A 26603-nucleotide genomic window follows, 5' to 3' on the forward strand; every position below is an offset into this window, starting at 1 on the left:
CATTCCTCTTCTTCAGAGACCACCAGTCCCGTACACCCATTTCCCTTTGCAACCACAGAGTGGAATGTCCTGAGCCCAACAGTGCTTTTCTGTGGTGGTGGGGTGTTTTGTGGACACTCACTAGCACCCAGAAAGGTACTGTTTGGAGCTCACCTGTAAGACATAGGCTGGAAACCCTGACTCTGTCACTCATCAGCAACATGGCAGCTCTGGGTCTGCCCTGCCTGTCAAATGGACATCATAAAGCATACACAAGGAGGTTTGTGATAAATGTCCAGCAGGGACTGGCATATAATAGCCTGAATTATAAAGCCATCATTGTTATGACTGTCCCACAGCTGGACGCTCTGGGGTCCCTAGTGACAGATAAGAATAAGAGCACACAGTTCATTCTCGGTTAAGGTGGGTTCACTACAGTTGTTCACTGCTGCGGAGTGCTACCAAGCCTGACTTTCTAACAGACGGGGCTTGGAGAGGGGCTCTCCCTGGAGGTCCACTTCCACTGGGGCCTCCCCCAAGGCTCGCCCAAGTGGGAAGGGTTTCTCTCTGTGACTATCTTATTTAATCTCAAAACTGAAGAAACAATGCTCAAAATGTCTACATATTTTAAAGTCTAACACATCTTGTAAGGTGGTACACCATTTAAGGGCAAAGGATAGATACTTCTATACTGTATATGTTGACACTTGAGAAAATCTAATTATAGCTATTGATACGGGAGAAAAGTCAGGTGAGTACTTAAGATTTATCCCTCTAACTCTTCAAGTGCAACAGAGGACACAGCATTCAGCGACAGGAAAAGCCCTGACTGCTCCTGGGCACAGCACTACCTTATGTGTGCCTAAGACACTGGTAACAGCAGGCAAAACTGTTTCCTTCCTTAACACGTCAAATTATTCTGATGTCACTTTGATCTACGGGACATCACATTTTTGTTGTTGTTTATTGCAGAAATAGTCTGCTAAACGTGGAAACAAGTGAACAACTTGTTTGTGTGCTTCCTGGCGGCTGGAAGAGATTTTGGAACAAAGGGAGAAAAGTAGTCGTCGCATTAATTTTGGCCTTAAGCAACTGGGAATCTGTCCCACATCTATTTTTATGTTACTATCTTCAAATATGGAATAAATCTAGAAGCACAAAAAAGTTTACTAAAGAGAGAGTAAAAGCAGGCTCAAAGAGTTCTGAAATCTTTCTGGTTTCGGGTTTCATTATGAGGTCCTTTGTATCAGTCACATCTCCAGACAATCTTTCTACCTATTGTTTTTCTCAACATGATTAGTGTTTTGTTGTCTGTCTTCCCCTCGTACCAGTGGATCTTTACGATGCCACCCTGAATGCCCACTGGCATCCCTACCTTCTTCAAGTCCCAGCTCAAACACCTCCCAGTGGAGTCCCCACTCACACCTCCTGCGCTCTCTCTCAGAGCTGTCTCACGGAAGACAGGCATCCACACAGGAAACAGACCCCACGACAGCCAATGCCATCACCCCAGGGTCAGCTTCCAGAAGCACATGAGCAGCTCCAACACCCAAACCTGACTCAGAACAGAGCCAGGCTAGGCCTATGCCAGATCACAGACTGCGAAACGTTTCATGACACACGTTTTATGCACAGGACACACTCTGAAGAGACTGACGGCAATTCCTAGGTGCCTTTACAAAACTAAGCAAAACAAACAACCAACAGCAACAACACCACCAATAAGTGAATCATTGTCCTAAATTCAAGCTAAGGTTTCCAGTTGTTTCTAGGAACAAATTAGGAGTCTAGTGTGCACAGGAGCTCTGAGAGACTTGGGCTAACTAGTCACTGGCCTTGTTAGGAAGGATGAGAACTTTTACAGGAAAAGGCAACACTGATCGTTTTAATTCTGAATCGCAAACTATTCCAGTGGCTTTGCGACCCTAATAAAACGATGAGCCAACCATACAGAACTATTTAAATTATCTCCAGGGAGACATATCTCAAGGAACTGAAAATTCACAGATAATGTAATAATCCAACACTTGAGTTTCCAAATACTGCAGAAAAAAGTGGCTTACGTTTCAGCTCAGGGCCCCCGAGAGGGTCAAGAAGCAGTATCAGCCACGACCACACATTTCAGTGTGGAACAGTCGGGCTTCAGGAAGAGCAGACCAAGTTATGACCACATGGAGGTCCAGGGCTGAAAAGAGACCTGGGTAGGCATCTCTGCTGGCAGCAGCCATCAATCCAGGGCTGAGCACAGGCTGGATGGGGTCTGCCTTCACCTGCTTGCTCCAGCAGCAGCAGCAGCAGCAACAGCAGCAGCAGCAGCAGCAAGCCAAATCTACAAGGATCTTCTCCTTGCCATTATCTCGGGGTGCAGTATGGTTAAACTGTCTCACCATCTTCCAACACAGCCCAACAGACAGTGTCAACAACCCTCCTGAGTGACACCTGAGGCTAACCCACCTCCAACAGGACTCTAAAGCGAACATCAGGACAGGATGACAAACAGGAGCACAACTTGGAAGAGAACTGTCCCTTGGGAACAAAACGCTGATTTGAGAACTTTTACTCGAGGATAACATTTTTAGAAAGCACAGACTTATTCACAATCATTCACTGTTTTATCCCACGGCCGTTACTCATGCCTGTTCAGAGTGAACCAACGGTGTGAACTCGACGTGGGTCGAAGGTACACTGGCAAGAGCCCCGTCCTTCTCTGGCAGGGCAGACCGCCCTAAGTTAAACACAAACATTCGAGAATTCCAAGTAATCCTAAGTGCCATGAAACAAGCTGACAGGAGCCAGAGGGTGACCTGGGGCGCACAAGCCCCACCCCCGAACTGGAGGCGAGGAAGCAGAAAGCTCGGGCATAACCCAGGGATGGACGGTAAATGCTGCGCACAGCTCGGCCAGTCTCTGCAGGCAGAACGGTGGGAACAGCAATGTGAGGCAGCAAGCTGGAGCCAACTCTGAGGCTTCCTCACAGGGACAGAAACCACTGGGAGGGTTTAGGCAAGACTTATGTTTTCACAAGACACTTCTGGCTTGACACCAATACAGGGCTCCGCCCCACAGACACCGCAAGGATAACGCGGTGATGGGAAGTCAGCACTGTGAACCACAGCTTACCTGCTGGAACTTGAATTTAAATTATGGAGTCGACCATACCCCACCTAAAAGGGGAGGAGGAGAGGGGCTGCCCAATTACACCTCCACTGCTGCGGACTCGCCTCAGAAGGGGTACGCAACCCAACCTGGGGACAGCCGTTCTGAAACCAGTCTGTGCGTTCAAGAACCCCGAGAGAAGCACGGTCTTCTTACTCAGTTTTCACCTTACCACTTACAAGTTAAAATTACAGTAAGAGTCTCAACCAGGGTCCCCTGAGAAACGATTTAAGCACAGTGGTGTTTCCACAACTGCCAGTTCCCTTGGGGACGCCTGAGTGGCTAGTGACGTAAGAGGGCGAAGAACCACTTGACCAGTGAAGACTTTCACGCCCGTAAGACACTAATCTGTAAGTCAACCTCTGGTCCACTATCAGTCTAGTCCACACAGTTTCCTTTTGAGAATCTCCTGGGGGAGAGGGGAGAGACGGGGCAGACATGCTGCTCTTCCAAAGGACCTGGGCTCAATTTCCAGCCACCACATGGTAGCTCACAATTGGACTCCAGCTCTAGGGGATCCAAAGCCCTTTTATGGCTTGCATGGGCGCTGCACACACGTGAGGCACAGACATACATGTAGACAAAACACACTCACACACATAAAATAAAAATAATAAAATCTAAAGAACATTTTTAAAAAACAATCTCCTTGGTTTGCTCACTGAGACTATTATAGGTACTTCAGAGTAACAAAATTCTATATTGCTTTTAAGATTGTATAATTTTTTTTTTAACTAAACTGCGGGAGTCATTCTTTTTTGTCTGAACTAAGATTTTACATTAGTTTTGGTGATCTTATAAATGAAGCAAAACTTATGAGCATGCAGATATATTACAGGCATCCATACCTCCACTTTAATTCTCTTTGGAGACAATTCATCTCTTTCACCACATTTTAACCTAAAAGGAAGGGAGGAAGAAAAAGCTTGAGAAGATAACAAATTTTATTACTGAATGATCTCAGTCTGAAATGTTCCCTTGGAATACATAATTCTGAAACCACAACATGAGAAATGACATGCAGTAACCATTTACATAATGGAAGAGACTATCTCATCATTTCCAAGTTAATATTAGGGGACACTTAGACAACATTACATACTTTAAAAAGCTTCTCACTTGAGAACTCTACCAGAGAAAGCACTATTTCATGACAATATAACAAAAAAAAAGAAACAAAACAAAAACAAAAACAAAAAATATCAAGGAATGTGTCTCTTTACGAGTTCAGCAGGAACCGTTTAAGATAAATTGATAAAAATGGTCATTTGAAATGAATGCGTAAGGCTGTATGAAATAAGATGTGTTGTGCCTGTCTCCCAACACTTCAGACATTCTTACCTGACTCAGTCTCCCTTCTGGGAGCTATCCCAGAGTTACAATAACATATCTACTACATGGCACCCATCAGTACTAGGACATCCCATTCTTTAAGCCACCACCTTGATATGTTCTTGCCAACTAAATTATGAGAAGTCAATCTAAATTATATGTCACTGTAAAAAGACACTCAGGTGTAAAAAGTACATCCTGGAATAGGCAAGACACAATTTCACTTACTGTGGCATTATTTCCAAAAACAAAAGACACCCAAAAAGGCACAGTGCCAGTGAAGTCACGTCTTCTTACACAACCAGCACAGGAACCAGCTTCCTCACAGCCACCACCACGTCCGGCTGTGAGTGAGTGTGCACGTGTCTGAGAAGCTGCAGGGACCTCAGCATCACACTCTGAGCCGAGGTCTGTGTGAGAGAATGTCTGCACCACGGCCAGAACACTCCAGCCCTAGAGGGGGGACACAGCAGGACTACTCAAAACCAAAAACGGCTGTGAGGATCAGGAGTCCCAGTGGTCACCACATAGTGGGCTGCATGGACAGACTGCATACAGCGTATTTATTTCAAACCCCAGAGAAAGGCTTTGGGATGTCTCCATCAAGAACATATGATAAATGTTTGAACAGGTAGGTTTAACAACAGATTTCAATATCATACAATGCATACATGATACAAGTATTCAAACACCAAATGGTACTCCCTGATATAAACATTTTTATGTTTTCAGGAGCCAGTTAAAAATAATTTTAAAAAAGTCTCTTTGAACAATGTTTTGGAACGTGACTACACTGTTTAATTCTGTATTGCTCCTATCCTACCTTCTCCGACACACTCCTATCCTATCCATGAACGATGCTGCACACTCTGCCCCTACCCATTCCCCACTTACCTGGTGGTCCTGTAAGTGTACTTGTAGGTGACTTCTCGAGAGACCTGCCTGGCCAGGGCAAACAGCTCATCTCTCCTCGTCAGCAGGGCATTGTCCTTCACACAGAGCTGGGCGGCCGCTTCGTTAACGGTCAGCTAAGCATCCAAAGGAAAAAAAAAATCACAAGAATAAGCATTTCTACTTCATTAGATAATAGAGTGTTTCACTTCATGTGAGAAACTCACATGTTATAGGAAGAAGAACCCCCCATCATGCCCCATGTCAGGCAGCACAAGGGATAGCTGACTTACTGTCTTCTGGAGCCAAGACAGTTCCAAACACCTATCTTGCTTTTACCTACTTGTATTCATTTGTTCTGTGTTTTTGACTAGGCAGGGGAGTTTCTGAATGATAAAGAATTTTTCTGCATCCCATTTGTCTTATGGAAAAAAAAAACCCAAAATTTGATTTTTGAAATGGTGACAATCTTAGTTAAACATGATTATATACAGCTGGTGGCATTTCTCACCCGAACTGACATGAAAATCTCCGACAGCAACACTACTCAGATCACTTACATAGCAAAGTAATGACAAGTCAGGGTGGCACCGGAAGGTGACATCTCCGAGACTCACTTTTTGTATTTACTTGATTCAATAATTCTTAAAATACTGTCAGCATCATTGCTGGCTGATCAGACACCTGTACTAAAACTTAAAATAGCAAACAGCACAGTAACTCATTAATAAATCTGCACGTTCCCCACAGTTCTGTCAGGCAGACGCGGGGAATTGCCGGTGGATTAACCAGACTTCTGCTAGAAAGTAAGAAATGTCCTTCTTCACAGTGTGAGCTGTGGCAGGAAGAAGAGCTTGGTGCTGGCCAGACCTTGGGGTTAATTCTGTTCCACCGCTCACGGTGTGTGAGTCTGGACAAACAAAAGGCTGTCTTTGAGCTTCACTCTGTCAGTGGGCAGACAGACCCCTCACAGGCTCTCACAGGAGGGAAATGAGGAGCCACACCGGGTGTGAAGTTGCTGCTGGTGTCTAGGTCTTGTTTTGTTTTAATTAGAAAGTTCAGGATTTACCTTTTCCCTCTACCCAGGCATCTCACCTTTACTGCTAATAACTTCTCTATTTCTCTACACTAAGACCTTTCAAGTCCTTTTTCATTTATATAATCCCGCACCTTTTATTTTTTTACATTGGTTTATGACAGAAACTTGGCATATTTACATCAGCACCTGATATGGGCTCAATGCACAGTCAATATTGTGGACTGACCAGTGAATTTTAAAATCCTTTATAACATCGTTTTTGCTATACATATAAAAACGCCATTCCAGGAAAGAGCAATGCATTAACCCAACCTCACCCCAGCCCTTCGAACATTACAAGCAGAAAAGGACATTTATAAATATGCACCTTTGCATGCATATCTAATTATTGATTTGACATAAGCTCCAACAAATGGACTTGTGAGACATAGAACACACTAAGATTTAATAAGGTTTCTTTTTTTTTAAAGATTGATTTTTATTCATGTGTGTCTGTCTTGAGTGTATGTCACATGTGTGCAGAGGCCTGAGGAGGCCAGAAGAGGGTGTAAGGTCCCCTGAAGTTGTACACACAGGCTGCTGAGAGCCACCTGACCGGTGTGGGGAACTAAACTCAGGGTTCTAAGAGCAGCAAGCCTCTCTCAGATACTGAGCCACACAGCCAGCCCCTACTAACTTTTTATGTCCTACCACAATTTCCCTCTAGACAAACTTCTCCAAATAATACCACGTGGGAACACTCACGGGAGACTGTTCTAATCCCGCCCCTTGAGGCTTCCCATCTTTTAAAAACTTTACCTACTTCATATATGTAAATGACATTTGGTTTGGGTTTTCATTTACTTGACTGGAAATCAATCCTTTCCTATGTCTGAGTTATGTCTAAAATCTGTTGCTCGTGGCATGCCGGCTTCTTCTGTGGTGGTGTTTTATTTTCCTATGGACTCCAGGAATTACATTAACTTTGTATCATATGTGGCATGGGTCTCTTTTCTTACATTATCATTAGCCTTATAGCTTTTCCTTTGGATGTTGTCTTAGTTACTGTTCTGGTGCTGTGAAGAAACAGACAACTCTTACAAAAGAAAGCATTTAACTGCTTACAGTTTCAGGGGGTGTCTTAGTCAGGGTTATTATTGCTGTGCCGAAACACCATGACCAAAGCAACTTAGGGTGGAAAGGGTCTACTTCACTTACATTTCCAGGGAACAGTTCATCACTGATGGAAGTCAGGACAGGAACTCACACAGGGCAGAAACCCTGCGGCAGGGGCTGATGCAGAGGCCATGGAGGGGTGCGGCTTACTGGCTTGCTCAGCCTGATTTCTTATAGAACACAGGACCAGCAACCCAAGGATGGCCCCACACACGGTAGGCTGGGCCCTCCCACATCAATCACTAAGAAAATGCTCTACAATCTTGCCTACAGCCCCATCTTATAGAGGTATTTTCTCAGTGGGGGTTCCCTCCTCTCAGATGACTCTAGGCTGCGTCAAGTTGACATAAAATTGGCCAGCACAGAGGTTTAGTCCATTATCATCATGGCGGGGAGCACGTGGTATTCATGGCACTGGAGCAGTAGCTGAGAGCTATATCCTGACCAGAGGGCAGACAGAGAGACAGACAGACAGACAGACAGACAGACACAAGCACCTGGGCCTGGCTTGGGCTTTTGAAACCTGAAAGTCCACCCCCAGTGACACACTTCCTCCAACAAGGCCACAGCTGTATGAGCCTATGGGAGTCGTTCTTATTCAAACCACCACAGAAGACATGCACGGAAACTCTTCCTTCTCTAGAAACACATACAGGTTCCTCTACTCAAGCCTACCTTACCCTTCCCATGTTAGTATTTAATCCACCCAGAATGTGTCATGGTATGTAGTAGAACACAAATGTCTGACGTCATGTCTTTTGGTGTGTAGTAGGACACAAACGTCTCACATCGTGTGTTTTGGTAGGTCTACCACTGTCCTTCCTGAATTCCCAACTGCACTGTAGTCCATGTCCTAAGGGCTGGTTTTAGTACGGACACAAGGCTGTCAGCCTGGGCTTCCACGGTAAGCTCACGGCTGAGCTGGGTGCCTCGGTGCTGCCGCAGGAAGGTGAGCAGCCTTCTTCCTCTTCCTTAAATTACCAACAAGGACCAGCTGCTTCCTCCAGGGTTTTCTTTTTCTTTGTCATTTTTTTGTCTTGTTTTTGAGGCAGGGTTTTATGTAGCCCAGGCCGGCCTCAAACTCTCTCTGTAGCAGAGGACGGCCTTGAACTCCCGACCCTCCTCCTCCACTTCCCAGCACTGGGATTACAGGCATATGCCACCACACCTGGTCCCTGCTTTTGAAGGGCTCCATGTGACTGAGGTTAAAGGGGAAACACACTTTACAAAATGATACCAAGTGACCTGCAGGCTCAGCGTGCCCACTACAGTGACCAGGAGGACCCGTCTCAAACTGCTTTCTAAGTAGCCATTTTTATACTTGCAAATCTAAATTGCTGTGGAAAGCCCTTGATTACCAGTGAGATACCTGAATTACCCACACTCCAGAACTACCTGTTTAGGTACTGCCACAGAAAATCATTTTAACATACACTGGAAACTGTTTTATACGTCTTCTTAAAACTCACTGACGAGCAGAAAAAACAACAACATAACACACTCACTGTCATGGAATTTCAACTCCAATAGCCTGGAAAAGTAGGCGGAAGTTTCCCTACTCCAGAAGACCCTCCTGGCAGAAAACAAGGCGGAGCGAGAACCCTGACTCACTCCCAAGAGGAGTAAGAAGCTAAATCACAGTGTCTCCCTTCAACCCATCTGCCAGCCCCAGCGTTCATGGCCTCTACCTGGCGATCATTAGCGAATCGGTGACGGAGACACTTAAAGAGAAACAGAGCTGCTGTCTCGGACACAGCTAGCTTTCGCTGAATGCCACCACTGCAAATCTGTCAAAGCAAAGAGTAAGACGCTGTCCTCTAACTGGCTTAGGCATTGCTCCCATGCCGTTTCCACAGCCCCAAACACTAAGATTCCATCCTTATCTTCATGTTGAAGATTAGCTTTCAGTCATTTACATCTGAACTTAAAACTTAACTCAGTTAGTGTCTTGTCTTCAGAAACAGGTGGTTAACCGATTCTGTGACCGTTTCTTTCCCTGTAGTTAACATGCTCATCATTTAGTGACTTAATTAATGCAACTGTCCATGAAGTATTGTTGACACGAAAACACTTTGGCAAATGCTGGATGACAGAGAGGCTCAAAAGGCAACTGGACTTTATCTTTGGACATTCAAGAGGGCAAAGGCCACGGCTGTCCCTCCCCCCAAACAAAACAAACTGTGATGGTTAATTTCAATCGCCACCGTGATGAGACCTGGTAAATGGGCCTCGGGATGTGCCTATCAGGGATTCTTCCACTAGGCTAGTTGGGGTAGGAAAGCATGTTCACTGTGGCGGCACCATGCCCTGGACTGAGATCCTAGATCAGGAGTTCTCAACCTGCGGGTCATGAGGCCTCTGTTCAAACCTCATCTCCAAAAATATTTACACTACAATTCATAACAGTAGCAAAATTACAGTTCTGAAGTAGCAATGAAATAGTTTTATGGTTGGGGGGGTCGCCGCCACACGAGGGGCTGTATTAAAGGGTCGTAGCATTAGGATGGTTGAGAACCGCTGTCCTAGACTGTAGGAAAGGAGAAAGTGAACTGGTCGTGAGCGTTCACTGCTCTGTTCTTCCTGACTGTAAATGCAACCTGAGTAGCTGCTCCCGGCGTCTGCTGCCTTGACTTCCCACCACGATGGACCATGAGCCAAATTCAACTCTTCCTTGAGTTGCTTCTGTCAGAGTGTTTTAAAAACAGAACAACTGAGATACAAGCCAAACCCAAAACAAACAAACAAAAACCCCAAAATGTGGAGTAAGACAAGCAGAAAGGGGAGGCAGGATGGCAGAGACAGTACCTGAAATGCCTGATGGGCCAGAGAAACAGTAAGGCACGTGAGCACAAAACAAAGATGTTAGTACCTCCAAGGTCAAGTACGTTAAGGATGCAGCGTCCAAACTAGATGAAAAGTTTCCATCTTCACAAGGATGGAAAGTGTGGGAAAGGACCAAGGGGTGAGATGACTGCTGTGGAATGTTGTTCTGTATGCTGTGAATGTGTGTTGCTCTGATTGGTTGATAAATAAAGATGTTTAGCCAATGGTGAGGCAGAATAAGGTTAGGCGGGACATTCCAACTAGAGAGAGAGGAAGGAGAGAGGCAGATCAGAGGAGATGCTGCCAGCCGCCGCCACAAGAAGCAAGATGTAAAGTACCGGTAAGCCACAAGCCACGTGGCAGAGTACAGATTTATAGAAACGGGTTAATTTAAGATGTAAGAGCTAGCTATTGAGAAGCCTGAGCCATTAGGCCATATAGTTTGAAAATAATATAAGCCTCTGTGTGTTTATTTGGGTCTGAGCAGCTGCAGACCGGGCGGGACACAGGAAAACTTCCAACTACAGGCGAAGCTTATGGAGTGAGGAGTCCTAAAATGTGCTCTTCCATAAAGCTCCAAGCATTAGCATTAGAACATCAGCTGTCATCAGGGACATGCAGGGAAAATGACCTGCCTTAAACATCAGAGCTCTGTGGAGGACAGACAACAAGCCTCCTGGTTCTCACACGGGCCTTCACCCACTCACACTAAACGGGCTGGGAACTTATCCCCAGGCTCTTGTATTCCCTGTTAACTCACAGAAGCAAAACCAAATACTGCTACAGAAAGCCACTTCCTTCCAGACATTCCTAAAAGCATGAATTCAGTCTTATCCTTCAGTACTTGCCCCAAACCAAGAATGTTGAGTGGTTCTACGTTTTATCATCTCCTGGCACTATGTGTGTGTGGTGTATGTACACATCAGTGACCTATTCTTTGACTTTAAAAGTATAGAACAATGTTTTCTATTGTATAATTCTTTACTGTATAGGATACAATGCTTTGGGAAACAAATATAAAAATGTTTACAAAAAAAAAATTCTACAGACTTGTTGGAGTTGACTTTTCCCCTTGGTGTTGGAGATGCTGGTTTTAACCGCTACTAACTACAGACAATACTTGGCTTTCAAAGATTTAAACAAAAGCATCAAAGGTTTTTTTTTTATAAAGAAAACTCTCAGAATGGTTAGGCGGAGCCTAGGAAGTCACATATTTCCTTATTTGGAAACTAAAGATAAATTGGTAACATTCTTTCATCTCAGATACTTATAAATATTAAAAAGTCTTTCTCTGATTTATATAGCTAATATTTTCATAATGCCTGAAAGGTCACAACTGTATTTCTACCTTTTATTCTCTCGTAATTTCAGACTCCCGGTGTTCTCCGGGGTCTGAGAGTCTGAGAGCTGAAGAGACGTGGATTTGTTAACATCTACCCCACCCACATTGTTCTGACAGAGTCACACACTTGAGCCCCAAGTAACAAGAGTTGTCCAAGGTGAAGCTCAGAAGCAAGACAACTTTCCCAAAGCTTCGCCCTCACCTCACAGCACCCAGGACAGCCTCGTGGCTTACACACCATCTATACCCTGCAGCAAGGCCTGGCATAAAAATAATTCTTTTGAACTGTTTATTTTAAGAAAGGATGCTTTTCACAGTGAAATTGATGAGGATCATTACTATTTGTCTTGTAAAAATCACTTTTACAGCCCGGTGGTAGTGGTGCACGCCTTTAATCCCAGCACTCCGGAAGCAGAGCCAGGTGGATCTCTGTGAGTTCAAGGCCAGCCTGGTCTACAGAGCGAGATCCAGGACAGGCACCAAAACTACATGGAGAAACCCTGTCTTGAAAAAACCAACAACAACAACAACAACAAAAATACTTTTACTTTGATAAAAATATGGGTTTTCTTCTCAACTTTGTGTTTCATCCATAAAACTTTAATATAAATGATTGGTTAAAGCGCCAAACCAACACATTTCATCCTTTTTCTAGTAGCTACGGCTCTAGCTGGATACCTTTATCCATTTTCAGGTGACAGAGCAGCACTGAGGGCATCGGAACCCTCGGCGGCATGGGTCCCTGTGACGCGGGACACACACTGACACCCAAAAACTATGATGACAATTCCAAAAGAGACCAGGCCCTGCGGGTCGGCCGTTCTTGCTGACCAATTCCACAATCACGAACATCAGCCTTCACATCCAACACCATTTATTTTAAAAGACCAGATGGTGTAATTGCTGCAAACAAGGTTGATATACAAAAATCAACCAGTGGTAACCATTAAAAGGGTGGCGAGGAGGAAAAACTCTCATATCCTTCTACCTCTACCTGTACCTTTAGCAGAGGAAAAAATTAAGTATACGTAATATAGACATTCAACATACATAGAATCTGACCAACTAAGAAATGTACAAAATATGTGTGAAGAAAAGAATTACAGAATTAATTACTGAGGAATGTAAAAGATCTAAATAGGGAAAACCATATCCTGTACTCACATAGCGGTCCCATTACTATAAACATGCCAATTATTAACAAGCTAACCTACACGATACAACATTTCTAATCAAAATAACCCTTTTAAAAAAAAAACTTGATAAATGTATGTAGGATTTTATTTGGAAGGAAAAATGTGTAAGATTATCAACACCTTAAAAACAAAACCCCAAAAAGCTCTAACATAAGAGTACTACGGAAGCACTTGTTCCTCTTCCATGGGGTGGACTGCCGCAATGAGGTTACTTGGATTATACGGCTATGCTGGTGAGGGGCACAAAACTTGGCTCAGGCAAACAGGATCAGGTCAACAGATACGACTAAGTAAAAAGTGAAATGCCAAAGGAAGAGTGGTCATGGGTACAGTGTTATAAAGGGTTTATGTCCAGAAAATGTAAGGAGCTCTCACCAATCATGGTTTGTTCTTTGTCTGTTTGTTTTGGGGTTTGTTTTGTTTTTTGAGACAGGGTCCACTATACAGCCCTGGCTGTCCTGGAACTCGCTCTGTAGCCCAGGCTGGCCTCAAACTCACAGAGATCCTCCTGCCTCTGCCTCCCGAGTGCTGGGATTAAAGGCGTGCGCCACTCTGCCCAGAACCAATCAGTTTTTAAAAAGACAACTGCAGTACTAGAATAGTTTTATGGGCCTACAACTGATCAGGTGTTATAGGGAAAGAAACTCATCATCCTCACTAGGAAGGCAAAGCTGAGCAGTAAGTTTTCACCCGTTGACACCGGCAAAGATTAAAATGTAAGATTCATTACTAGCAAGTTGTGGGTACACAGACACTTGCATAGCAATGATGGAAGCCTCGTGTTTTCAGCTTTTTAGAATGCTATTTAGCAGCAATTAGCAATAGATTGAAAGATCACATTTGCATACTCCCTGACCCCACAATTTATGATGTTGGATCCACTCCACGTACAAGACTGTAACTGCGTGACTGGGGCTGGGGATGGCTCAATGGTTAGGAATGCACATTGTTCTTGCAGAGGACCCTAGTTCAATCCCCAGCACCCATGTCAGATGGCCCACAGCTGCCTATAACTCCAGCTCCAGGAGATCTGACACCTGTGCCCTCTGTGGGCACTAACATACATACCTACCCAATAGACCCATGGATGTAATTAAAAATAATTAATATTCTTAAGTGTGTGTATCAGAATGTTCACACACCAGTATACGTAAACGTTTTAAACTGGCAACAACCTAAATGGCGTTGCGAGGCGGAGAGCCAAGGGGAATGGTGACCCATACGGCAGCCCACAGACGAACGGGCGGCTCCCTGGGGACACCTGGTGTTTCACCACCAACAAAGGATTCTGGGAAACAGTCTGTGAGACATGACCTCACATTTGTACATGTAAAGATAAGTCTTTGGAAGTTTACAAGTCAGGAATTTACATCCTTTTATATCGGAATACCTTCACAGAGAATATATGTTCCTTTTCATAATAAAGGATAAGACTGGGGGAAAGAACATGATATTGAATGAAATACTATAGTCAACCTAAAACTTTTTCTGAGAGTTTATCCCTTTCTTCTAAAGGGCATGTGATTATTTAAAAAAAAATCTCACCAACAGAAGTCTTTTTCACTTCTGAAGTGCACGGTTTTCTAAGCACTCACTGGATACGTTACTCTAGGGAAGAGACATCAGCCAGCATGGGGCAGACCAGGGCACAACACGACAACCAAGTGTTCTGGAGCTCCCCTGACAGAAGGGGCCCAGGAAGGAAAGGAAATGGACAGGCCATTCTGCTTGCAAGGAAAGAAAGACCACAGCAAAGACAAGCTTACATGGGCACTGAGTTTTCAAGACAGACATAGCCAGATAACAAGAGACAGCAAGCAAGACACAACATATGTGCGTATAAATACATGCACATATGCATGCTTATGCAGAACGCTTCTGGATAAAGTGCTGTGGAGATAAAATAATGAGACCTTTGTATGCTGGCATCCAACCAAAACAAGATTCAAAGCTATAACCTCGCTCCCAAAATTCACCTAACGTAACTGTTTTCTACACTAGCTGGAAGGCGCTTTACGTTCTGGTCATGTTTGTTGTCTGGTTGTTGTTTTGTTTTGCTTTGTTTTCTTACAAAGATTTACAAAAAAAAAAAAAAAAAGATTTTAAAATGAAGGTCCACTTTTAAAATGCTATTTTATTTCTTAACTAAAAAAAACAAAACACCTTGCCAATGCAAAGTTTATGCTTCACTGCTTAAATTCTGACAGTTTTCAAAAACCTACCTTACACTGTAGTTTTAAACCTCAAATGTGTTTGAGTTCAACACAAGACAGCCCTGGGGCAACAAACAGCCTCTGCTCCTAACAGAGCTGTCATATTTTGGTATTTTCAGGGTTCCTCCTCCCCAGCAAACCATGAGCAAATTCCCTGCAGGGAACAGCAACGAGTGCATGCGCGCGCACGTGTGTACACACACACACACACACACACACACACACACACAGATACAGACACAGACACACACACAGAGATACACACACACAGACAGATACAGACAGACACACACACATACACACACAAGAGATACAGACACACACACACATATACACACACACACACACAGAGATACACACACACACACACACACACAGAAATACACACACACCCTCCTTACCTCATGCAATGTGAGGTGTTTACCGTCCTTTCTCTTGGAGTCAAACCGGCCATAGATGGCGCTGTACTTCCGAATCTCCTCCTCTTTGTGTGGATCGTCGTCACTCATCTCAAAGATGTGACCAATCATTTTGGCCAACTTCTTATTGTTCTTGAGCAGCTCCTTCACCTCGTTCAAGTCACTTTTGGGCAGCGTGGAGGCCATCCGCTCCACACACTCAGCCACAGAGAGCGCAGCGGCCGCATCCAGGGCCTCGCTGCTTTCCTTCGGGGAGGCCGGGGAGCCCAGGTCCGCTGGGGACAGGCTGTGCTCACTCTCCGTGGCGTGGTGTCCTTGCCAGAGTCTGGACTCGCTGACGCTCTGCAGCGCTAACCCTCCCACCTCTGACTTGCTCTGACCCAAGCTCTGCACGCACGTGGTGGCGGCACACTTGGGGATTTTTAAATGCGGTTCCCTCGGACCACTATTCCTCTCGTAACTATTACAGGATATCCCCAGCCACGTTGGGGATCCCTCTGGTAATTTATAGATGGGTATGCTGCTGACGGGAAGGGAAGTCAGTGGCTGGTTGAAAAGGCCAGGGTTCGTCACCCAGTCTCTCAAAGCCTTCTGCAGCCTTCTAACGTGAAGGGGCTTGCTCGCCATGCCCACGAGTGCCATGATTTCCAAAAATTCCTCTTCTCCAGCTTCACAAAGTTGCTGGACATCATCGCCACCTTGTTGGATAAAGGCATCGAAATAAGAAAGCAGGTTGGCTTTCTGCAATATTCTGTACAGCTGCAGCTCCCCCAGGGTCCTGGGTAAGGCTGTGGCCATCACTGTGGACGGGCTTAACCTACAAAAGGAAGAGAGAAAAGACTCACCACACTTGCTTCCAGCTGTGAACGGGTTGAGACACGGCAAGATGGAGAGAGGCAACACGAGACACGACACCTCTGCAGAGCAGTGGACAGTTAAGGGCGCTCTCTCCCGACACACCTACTTTATCCAACTCTGTACTCCCAAGCCAGCTGCTAAACTGACCTCTGTGCTCAAAGGAAAACAGCCATGAAACACGGACCGGGAACTCAGACCAACGCTCACAGGGTTTATCCCACATTTTCAGCTTTCCATTTTTTTTTCCCCTTCATGATGTGGACACAGTGTTCGTGAAGATGAACGAAAATTAGCAGGAAATAAGAAGCCATTACAGTACCATTCACCCAACTCTTTTTTTGTGTCTCACAACATGATAGATGCTATCATGTTATGTCTAATCTTCACGTAAATCCCCTGAGACACTCTATCCATCTCAGTCTATAATCTAGCCAGTGAAAGAGACAGATTTCAATATGAATTGAAGGTAAGAGAATAGGTAGCATATTTAGAGATGGGTGGGGTGAGGGAAGGAGCTGTGAAATGTGTGATCACTCAGACACACGGGATATGAAAGAAGACAGAGTTATCATTTATCAACACTTTCCATGAGTTCAGGAAGGAGCGATAGCAAGAACTTCTATGAGGCAAAGCAGCCTTTGTGAGCAAGGCACCCACGGATTAAAAGGGGCAATCACAGAAGGCTGACACCCTCACACCATGGGGGAAATGGAAGACCATCTCCACTGGAGAGGGCAGCTGACTAGAGGCAACAGAAACAGAGATATGAGGAGCACACTGGAAAACAGTCACCATGCCCCGGACCTGTTTTCAAAAGCCAACTATAGAAATTAGAATCTCAGCCACTCCAATGCAGAAGGAATCTCTTTATTACTCTAAGAACTACCTTCTCAGCCTGGGACCTCTGAAATCCACATTTTGATCAACTACCAACCTCCTTCAACTCCATGGCTCTCTATTTACATGGACTAGTATAGACATGGCCTCATAAACTCCCAAAACATTAAAAAAAAATTAAGAACTGTTCAGTGGCTTCTGCTAACACCTAGAAAGGAAAAACGTCTAGTGTGCTTCTGAAAAACACTTCTCAGTCCCTCAGCTCCAGTGTGTGAGACTCTGGATTTGGCAAGCTTACAAGATTCTCAGTCTATACATCTAGGCAACAAAAACTACATGTTCTGGGACTGCCTCAGGACTTCGGGCCTACCATCATAGTCATACCATCTCTGTCCTCCCAGTAAAATATTCTGTCTTTTAAATCACGCAGTGAGGACCCATCTAGGGAGGGTCTACCATGTAATTGGACACTAGTCCCCAAAACACACCCTTGAGAGACAGACCAAGTTTAATTGTGCATTAAAGTATGCTGTCGCAAACAGAGGGGCTTCTGGAGTATGTCTGCAGTAGAAGCAAAGAAACTCACTTTCGCATCATTTACCTTGTGCAGCTGCGCTACATGCCTTCACACGAGCACAGAAAAAAAAGATCCACACACATAAAAGCATGTATATGCAGTCTTCTCTATATTAGGACTGCAGCTTTACACAGTCTACTAAGTGCTACACTAACTCACCATAGTTGTTTCCCAGAACACAGGATATAGGAAGCAGCTGACAGTAACATTTAGATTAACAGAATTTTTCAGTCATTTTATAACAATGAGGGGGAAAAACGAGTATTTATTGGACAAATATAAAAATACAGAAGGATCTTAGGACCCAAAAGACTCAACTTAGATCGTAGTCTTCTGAGGCAATGGTTTTACAAAATAGCAGTTTTCAAGTCTTATCCTTCCTTCTGTACTTGACCCAGCCTCCTAGCTCTGGAGAGAAAGTCCTTGCGGACTGGGGGAAAGCAGTAACAATGTAAAGAATGATGGGAACAAATGTACATTTCCAAAGCGGAAATAACAGATGAAAGACACATACTGCTCAGAACCCCAGGAGGCTTTCTAAAGACCTACACCCACAGGGGGGAGTGGAGGTTTCTCCCTAAGCTTTCTTGCTGGAAGATTGCGTCAGTCTCCTTCAAAGCCCGCTGAGATCATTTAAACACCCACCACTTTATACATTCACTTGCTTCGATTTAAAACTCCTATGAGATTTTCTGTTTCCACAAAATCCGTAACCATTCATGCTTCCACATGAAGGTCAAATGGGCTGAAAGCAAACTCTGCCTGTGTCTCTCTGAGCTGGGTACCAAGGGGTCCCAACACACCAATACATACAAGTAGCTGATACGATAAAGCCACTCAGCTGAAAGCTACTGTACTGGCTGTTCCTCGACACCAGGGAGCACCACGTCAAGCCTGGCCTTTTCCTAAAATCTGTGGTTTACAGAAACCAATTGGCTCATTCTTGCTGTTTCCAAAAGGTTACCCAGGCCCCACTGCCCTGCAAAGCACACAATCCCTACACCTTGGTCAGCGAGAAGAACCACAGCATTCGAAAGAGGAATTTAAAAACAGAGGAAAAAAACAGAATTAGTTCTAGACTGCTTACTGCACTAAAAGCTAGCCTCACACGACGCTCCTCACAGCAGCATGGGTCACCTGCCTCGCTCAGGCTATGCTAAGTGAAACGAACAGCAGTCTGGTCACGACTCATCTCTTACTTTGCTAGGGGAACAGCATTTTCCAGGCCTGGGGCTAAAGCTCAGGGTAAGGCAGAGAGGGGGCTTTCATGGTCAATAAGCCCGCTGTGTCAGGACCCCCTGGGCTATCCAAAATCTCAGGGGACTGCTGAGTTTCCACCAGGGCTTCTGGGCCATCTCGCTGCCATCTGCCATGTGCTGAGACGTTGTCACTTGACTCTGGTAATGGCGCACTGATTTCCTTCTCCATCTCCTCCCGCTATATTCTAAGTTGGGTCACTCTTTGAAGATGCTGGTGTGGAGGGGAATTTACTATGATGGACGGACTAGTCTCGGGTGGCCCTCTGCCTCAGCCTCCCTAGTTAGTGCTGAGATTTCAGCACAGGTGTGGGACACCCTGAACGTCTCTGAGAGTTCTAAACTTCATCTCTTTTCTAGTCTGCCGCGTTATTCCTTGATGACTTCTCCTGTACCCAAGGGTCAACTGTTACTGCGGGGAGTCACCAAATCTGTGTCTGCGGCTTTGGCCAGGGTTTCCTCAACCTGATCTACTTGCCACTCCTTTCTGAGAAACTGTTAAAGAGACACTAGTGTACAGATATATAAGACTATACAAACTGAACATTTACTGACAATAAATCATAAGGAAGCCTTTTTAAAAAACAATTCTTCAGTAAACATTCAATTTTGCATTTATTAAAGATGAAAGCAAATTTACATGCTAAGGAGGTGGATGTGCTTGTCTTTACATAAAGAATGAAACCTTGTTTGAGTGTGTGAAATGCAGGACATCTGCACTATTTTTCAGAGCTGATCAATATTTTTATTTTAAAATCGTCCCTGCTGAGGATGATGCTTCACATGAATATATACAACAAAATGGCAGCAGCATGTTTGGGGCCATTTCAGAAATTATTAGAAATTCAGTTCCAATCTTAAAGAAAAAATTATTTAATAAATTTGTGTGCTTATAAAGCTTGTTAGCAACTCAAAACAACAATTTTAAACTCAAACATCCTAACATAATCAGTCCACAGTCATGCTAATTAGATGCCAGCTCACTACAGAATGATGGCAGAAAAACAGTCTTTGCTTTCTGCATCCGAACTATTAGTTTTTGTAAACGCAGACAATGTTATATGTACAGTTGCATTTGTGGGTCTGTGGAGTGAAGGCCACTCGGTGCAAAGTGTGTGTGTTTGTGTTCAGAACTAAGGCTCCAGTAAAGAAGCAGGAGGCGATACAGGCCGCCCTGCCAGAACACCTCAGTTTCATTACACCTTTAATTCTAAATCTTTTGTTTATTTATTTGATTCTTGTGGAGTTCAGAAACCACTTACTATTGCCAAAAGCCTTCACCGCTCCACACACTGAACTGCACGACTCCACATGGGGTTATGTCCCCTACTTTAAGAACCTGTGGGGTAACTCATGGGCAGAGTATGGAGCCACTACAAAGAGATCTCAAAGTAAAAATGAAGCTTTTTGTTACAAATGAAAGTAAAAGAACACTTTTCTGATTTCATAGGATACAAACTGATTTAAAGTGTAACTAAATTTGTTACTTTGAGAGCGTTCTGTGTATTCTCAATGAACAATGCTAAATGTAAAATAACCCTGAGTATTTGCAGGATTTTATTTTTGAAGTGATTCTCATACCTGAAATACTTGAGAATAATGAGCCTGAATAGTTGCTCTGGACTATAATTTGACATCACCCAAGGACTGCCAAACCTTGCTTGGTGTGCCCCCAAACCAGGGTCTGATCTCCTTTTCTCCCCGTCTTTGGGACTCCCAGATCCGTTCTTTGCAATCCCTTCAGTCTTTTTCATTGCACTAGTTTTCCTGTTTCTCTGATGAATAAAAACGTTTCATCTTTGTTTTCTCCGATTCTTTTTTCAAATCTGCAGGTACTTAGGCCATATCATCAGCATCAGCCTTCTCTTTCTTCTCCCAAAGCACCCAGTTCCAGTTCTCATTGCCCCTTGGCCCCCCACTCCAATCAGGTGTCTCTCTCTTCTCTGTAGGTCCCCCCACTGCTTAACATAGGCTATCTCATCTACTCATGCGGGGACCCCATTAAAGTTAAAACCTTCCTTTTTGAAAAAAGGAAAAGGGGAAGTGCTGTGGGATGTTCTGTATGCTGTGAATATGTGTTGCTCTGATTGGTTGATAGATAAAACGCTGATTGGCCAGTAGCCAGGCAGGAAGTATAGTATAGCCGGGATAAGCAGACAAGGAGGATTCTGGGAACAGGAAGGCTGAGTCAGGAGTTGCCAGCCAGCCACAGAGGAAGGAAGATGTGAAGGCAGAACTGAGAAAAGGTCCCAAGCCACGTGGCTAAACACAGATAAGAATCATGGTTTAATTTAAGTGTAAGAGCTAGTCAATAGTTAGCCTGAGCTAATGGCCGAGCAGTTTTAATCAATATCAGCCTCTGTGTGTTTACTTGGGTCTGAGCAGCTGTGGACTGTGTGGGACACAGGAAAACTTTCAGCTACAGACCCCCACCCAAACCTGCCTTTCAAACCTTCTCTCGAGGCCCTGTCTTGGGCGTTCAACCATGGCCTTTCCCATAAAACTTCTCACACACAGTCTGCCTATAGATTTTCTCTTGACTTTCAGAATGTCGACAGCCATGGCGTCCTTCCTTTCTGTCCAACACCCTCCCCGGTTACTTCTTACTTATTCTGATATGTGAAGCTCTGAGCTAGCTGAGGATGCTGAGGAAAGGCTCCTTCATGAAGACCCAGTTCAGCAGAAGAACGTGTTATTAGGTACTGTAATAGATACGAGGCAATGCACCACACAAAAGGAAATATGGACGAAAGGCTTACTCTGGCTCTGAAAACAAGGAACTGCTTGGTTACAGGCACCTAACGGTAGGAATCAGCTCTCATTTAGCCTTACCTTTAGTCTCAGGAAAGTGTTCTATGTGGAATACTCTTTCTATAAAGACAGTGAAGCCCAATGTTTGAGTCAGACTCTGGTTAGCAGCCTCCTTCCATATTTCAAAAGGGATCCTCTCAGTCACCTCCTGTCCCAGTAAACTTCCAACCCAGCAGCAGCACATTCTTCTACATCCTGCTCCTCCAGGATCCTCTCTCACTCATCCTCAACACTTTACTTTTATAGAGGGCTAGGCTGCAGACTCTCATAGCAGGCTATTTACCCAAGGGGTCAAAGGATGAATGCCAAGTAAGGAACCACATATGGTCAGAACTGTAATAGACACTGTATATGAAGTCAGCCTCCTAAGTCAGCATTTTTTTTTTTTTTTAAGAATTTAGTTCGATTATGAGAGATCCTGGGTCATTTTTGCCTATGTGCCTAAAAATCCAATTCAGTGTGTTTCAAATCAACAGCAAGCATCTCATAAATCTTCATTACCCTTTACCAGATTCGTGTCTATTTGTAAATATTTTCCCTCAATGCTAAAAGAATGATTGCCATATATACATTTAGCACCTGCGAATATATATTCTATATACTTTCAGGAAGTCTATGGCAGTCCAGAAGACTCTTCAAGGATTATCGAGGAACCAAGAGAAAATCTTGGTAAGGCCTGACTTATTCATGCACATAGTCTGAATTTTCACTTCAAGGTTTTGGAGTTACAAACAACCTCTTAGAAAACATTATGTAAAACCTTAATGAAGACCTCATGAGTCATGTCATTTACAGATAAAGGGAAATTAATTCCACTTGACTGTTTATCTCTTAACATCTAAGTGCGTTCTGGTCTGCTGCCCCTGACAAGTGAAATTTTAAATGTGAAGAGGGCATTGGCCTTAAAGTCTCTGAAGTACCAGCAAATTTCAAAGTGTAGCTTGGAAGCAGACAGGCTTGGGAGAAGGCAGCAGTTACCACAACAAATGATGAGACTCGGCCTGGAAAAGGAGGGGCCTGTAGGAGATGAACTGACATGTGGTTCAGCTGTGGTTCATGAAGACTGCAGAGTTTTTCTGGATACTCATCAGTTCCTGTGTGTTTCAAATTCCAAAGGATGCCCCTAGACACACTCACCAGGAAGCACAGGGCGATGTGCATCTTGTTTGGACTTTGTTGATGCTGGAGGCTTAAGAGCCGGCCAGAAGCATGCTATGCACACACTCTACCATAAGCTACACTCTCAAGCCCATAGTGATAAATCTTAAGACAATTTCAGGTCTTATTGCTCACATAGTTATGAATTATACCCTTGGGTTCTAACGAATTCACGCTAAGTTGAGAAAATTGAAGTGCTCTTCCCTATGGGTTCTTCCCTCAATTCTGAGTAAGACTGGGAGCAGGTTTTTGAGAGGCTCTTTTTAATTCAGTCCAAATAGTCAAAGGGTAAGTTAAAACACATTTGTTAGAATTAGAAAAAGATAAATCAGGCTTACTTGGCTTTAAACAACTACACATTAATATCCACAGATAAACACTAGCATCTCATAGGATGGGTAGGAATTCTTTAGCCAATAGAAAGGCATCTGACAGACATTAAGAGCATCTACGTAGACTGCAGGAAATGTATACATATATAAAATCTGATGGTCTTCAGAAGTTCCTCTGTGAGTAGTAACATACCATGTAAATTAATATACAGCCCCTAAATACAGTGTGTTGAAAAATGACATATTATTTGAAAACTTAATGATATGTTTTAGCTGTGAGAATTCTCAAGATGAGGATTAATGCTTTTTTTCCCCAGCATCAACTTCTGAAATTTGCCTCCTGTTCCATTATTAAGATGAGAGAGTATATTCTACTACTGTATGAGTTATTGAACATGTCAGATCAGAAAGGAAATTCGCACTTACTGTAATAACCACATTATTCTTCTTTCTACCACTCAAGGAATCAAAAGAAGCTGGTGAGACAAGAGTGAGACCCAAGCAAAGCACCCTAGCAATCTTACATTATACTCAAGTGGCTGTTTTTTTATTCTGTAATATATTTGATAAAATCCACAATGAAATATGCACACACAAGGGAGTTGCACATTAGCATGATCTTAAACTGTTCATAAAATGGTCACTTTCATGAAAATAACTAAATATATAATGGCCCTGTGGTATCCAGAACACAGCTTCACATTATGTCAACAAAAACAGGTTTATTACAATGAAAGTTAAGGCCTAACTCCAGGGGAGATTCTCAGTCACCAAATACAAAAATCTAACACACTTGTTTCCATCCAACCATTTTATACTCTAAAATTTGTCCATGAAATAAATTCTTCAAAGGTCTGCCTCACTTCACAATTTCTTCTTTCAAAGCATCCATGGTACAAATTTTAATAAACCATTATGTCCTTAAAGTTGAAGTAAAAGAAAATATGAAACGCTTTAGCTGATTGTCTAAATAACAAAGAGGAAACACAGCTAGGCTTTCCGTAGGGCAGTGGATGCCACTAATCAGCAACACAAAAGGAAAACTTCTAGTTTACTTAGGATTACGCAACTACATTCATTTACTTATTTGGTGTAATTTATTAGACATAATAACTCACTAAAATTCCCTGTATCAGCTGTATCAACCTTAAGAACTTGCCATCTGAAATACATTCACATCCAAGGCACAGAATGGAATAAAAACATGCAGTGCCTCAGTGTTTTTCTTCTCAGTTGTTACTGGTACAGTCCCACCGAACAGGGGACAGCGTCAGGAGATAAAAAGTATGCTCAGTAGTGGAAGGGCAGGTTAAGCAAAGATGCTCACATCAAAAAAGTAAAAACAGACAAAAAATTCTCCCTAACGTTCCTTGAAATTATTTTCTTTCAAGATGTAACGTTCCAATATCTAAACTGGAAACCGGGATGAAGAAAGCCGACCTTGATGCCCATCCACAAATTCTCCACAGCATCCTTATTAATCGGCTTACGCTTAGTCAAAGAACAGAATTAAATGTCTGGAATGATGCAAGGTGGAGGAAGAATCCTTCCAAAAAGTCACTTGGACGGGCTCCTAAGCAGGACATGAGGCAGCTCTTTCAACCTCAGGCAGATAGCCTCCACCCAAAACATCCTATGTACATCCTCCCTCCAACAGCTCTTCTTAAACCGGAACATGAATTATAAATATCCTAACATGTACTCTACAAAGAAAGAGATTACAAAAAGCGACTATTTAAAAAGGGTAATTCGCTCCGTGTACAAAACAGCGAGGCATCTCGAATGTGACTAATCTATTTCATATCCGGCTCCTCTGCAATCTAATATTACCTATTAAAAAACTGCCAAAATATTTTTAACCGAGATCCCAGAATCTCCCTCAAGAGATTCTGATCTTTGCACTCCGTAAAGTTGGCAGGCACGTCACTGGCAAACCCATCAGCTGTGACAAGTTACTCCAAACCAGCTCTTTCGGATCAAACTGTAAATTAACAGGCACTCCAAAATTTCCCAAGCCTCCCTGAGCCAGGGCATGGTTCCTCCCGGTCGGTCGCCCGCTGCTGCAAAACTTGGTCTGCACCACCTACAAACGCACATTCCAGCTCCTACCCCGGGAGCCTCTCTGCAGATATCCGGTTGGACCGCACTTGGGTGTTTCGTCCCCCTAAGGTCACACACCTGCATCCAAAGCTCCTATGTCCTACACGTGTCTGCACACTTCCCCACTCAAGAGAGGCTCGGCGGCGAGCCTCGCTTCCCTGCACCTGGGTGCCAAGTTTCTTGAGCGAGCCACTTCCAAAGCAAAAACTCTCCTTCCGCTTTGCAAACACAACTACAGTAGGAAGGGGCGGATAACAGGAAGAAAAACGGAGACGGAGCGGGGCACTTTTAGGAAGTCCCCCCCGATCGCCGCCGCGGCGCTGGCTCCCCACGCGGGCCGGCGAGCGCCACCCCGACCCCCCGACCCCCAGCCCGGGAGGACGCGCCCGCGCCCCTCCGCTCCAGCCCCCGAGGCCCGCCCGGTACCTCCGCGGCCCGCGGCTGCGGCGCGCTCGGCGACGACGGCGGCGGCGGCGGCTCAGCCCGGCTCCTGCGGCGGCTGCAGCGGCCGGGACGCCCCCGCGCCCATCGAGGGGGGCAGGGACGCGGTGGGCGCGCGCTCCGTCCCCCGCCCGCCCCGACGGCGCTCGCTCGCTCGCTCGCTGGCTCGGTGGCTCGGCCGCGCGGGCGGAGGCTCGCGGGCGGAGGCGGGCGGCAGCGGCGGCGGCCCCGGGGCGCCCTCCCTCGGCCTCTCCCGCCGCCCCTCCCTCCCTCCCTCCCTCCCCCGCCACCTCCGCCCCCGCCGCCGCCGCCGCCCCCGCCCCCGCGCGGCGCGCGCTGTCACATCGGGAGATTCCGCTCTTGCTCCATTCGCCGCTCCGGCTCCCGCCCACGCGCGGCCGAGTGACGCAGATCCCGGCGTGGGCGGCCGCGGGGCGGGGGTGGGGGGCCGGCGGGGCCGAGGCTCGGCGCGGTCCCCGGGGTGGTGGTGGGGGTAGAGGGGGTGGGGAGCCCCATTCCCACGGCAGCTGGGAGCGCGCGGGTGGGCGCGCGCGGGGACGCGGGGGCCCCCCGGGGAGGACGCGACCGCGGACGGCGCTGCCCGCCAAGCCCCGCCGGCCCCGGGTGTGTGTGTGTGTGTGTGTCGGGGGAACCGAGCACCGATTGCGCCCGGCCAGGCCGCCCTGGG

At 45.1% G+C, this 26603-nt stretch overlaps 1 protein-coding gene across 2 annotated transcripts in view; it reads right to left on the reverse strand.

The window, feature by feature from the left end:
- Nab1 (NGFI-A binding protein 1) overlaps positions 1 to 25965 on the reverse strand; it is a 40481-nt gene extending 14516 nt beyond the window's left edge. For both annotated transcript variants that reach the window (XM_059278167.1, XM_059278166.1), the window contains exons 1-4: positions 25901 to 25965; positions 15528 to 16362; positions 5362 to 5495; positions 3984 to 4035 (exon numbers count right to left, since the gene is read on the reverse strand). In XM_059278167.1, coding sequence (XP_059134150.1) covers positions 3984 to 4035; positions 5362 to 5495; positions 15528 to 16343 — 1002 coding nt within the window. In that variant the 5' untranslated portion in view covers positions 16344 to 16362; positions 25901 to 25965. The remainder of the gene's footprint in view (positions 1 to 3983; positions 4036 to 5361; positions 5496 to 15527; positions 16363 to 25900) is intronic.
- Between the last annotated feature and the right edge of the window lie 638 nt (positions 25966 to 26603).

Source organism: Peromyscus eremicus, chromosome 13, assembly GCF_949786415.1.
Source record: "Peromyscus eremicus chromosome 13, PerEre_H2_v1, whole genome shotgun sequence".
NCBI lineage: Eukaryota > Metazoa > Chordata > Mammalia > Rodentia > Cricetidae > Peromyscus > Peromyscus eremicus.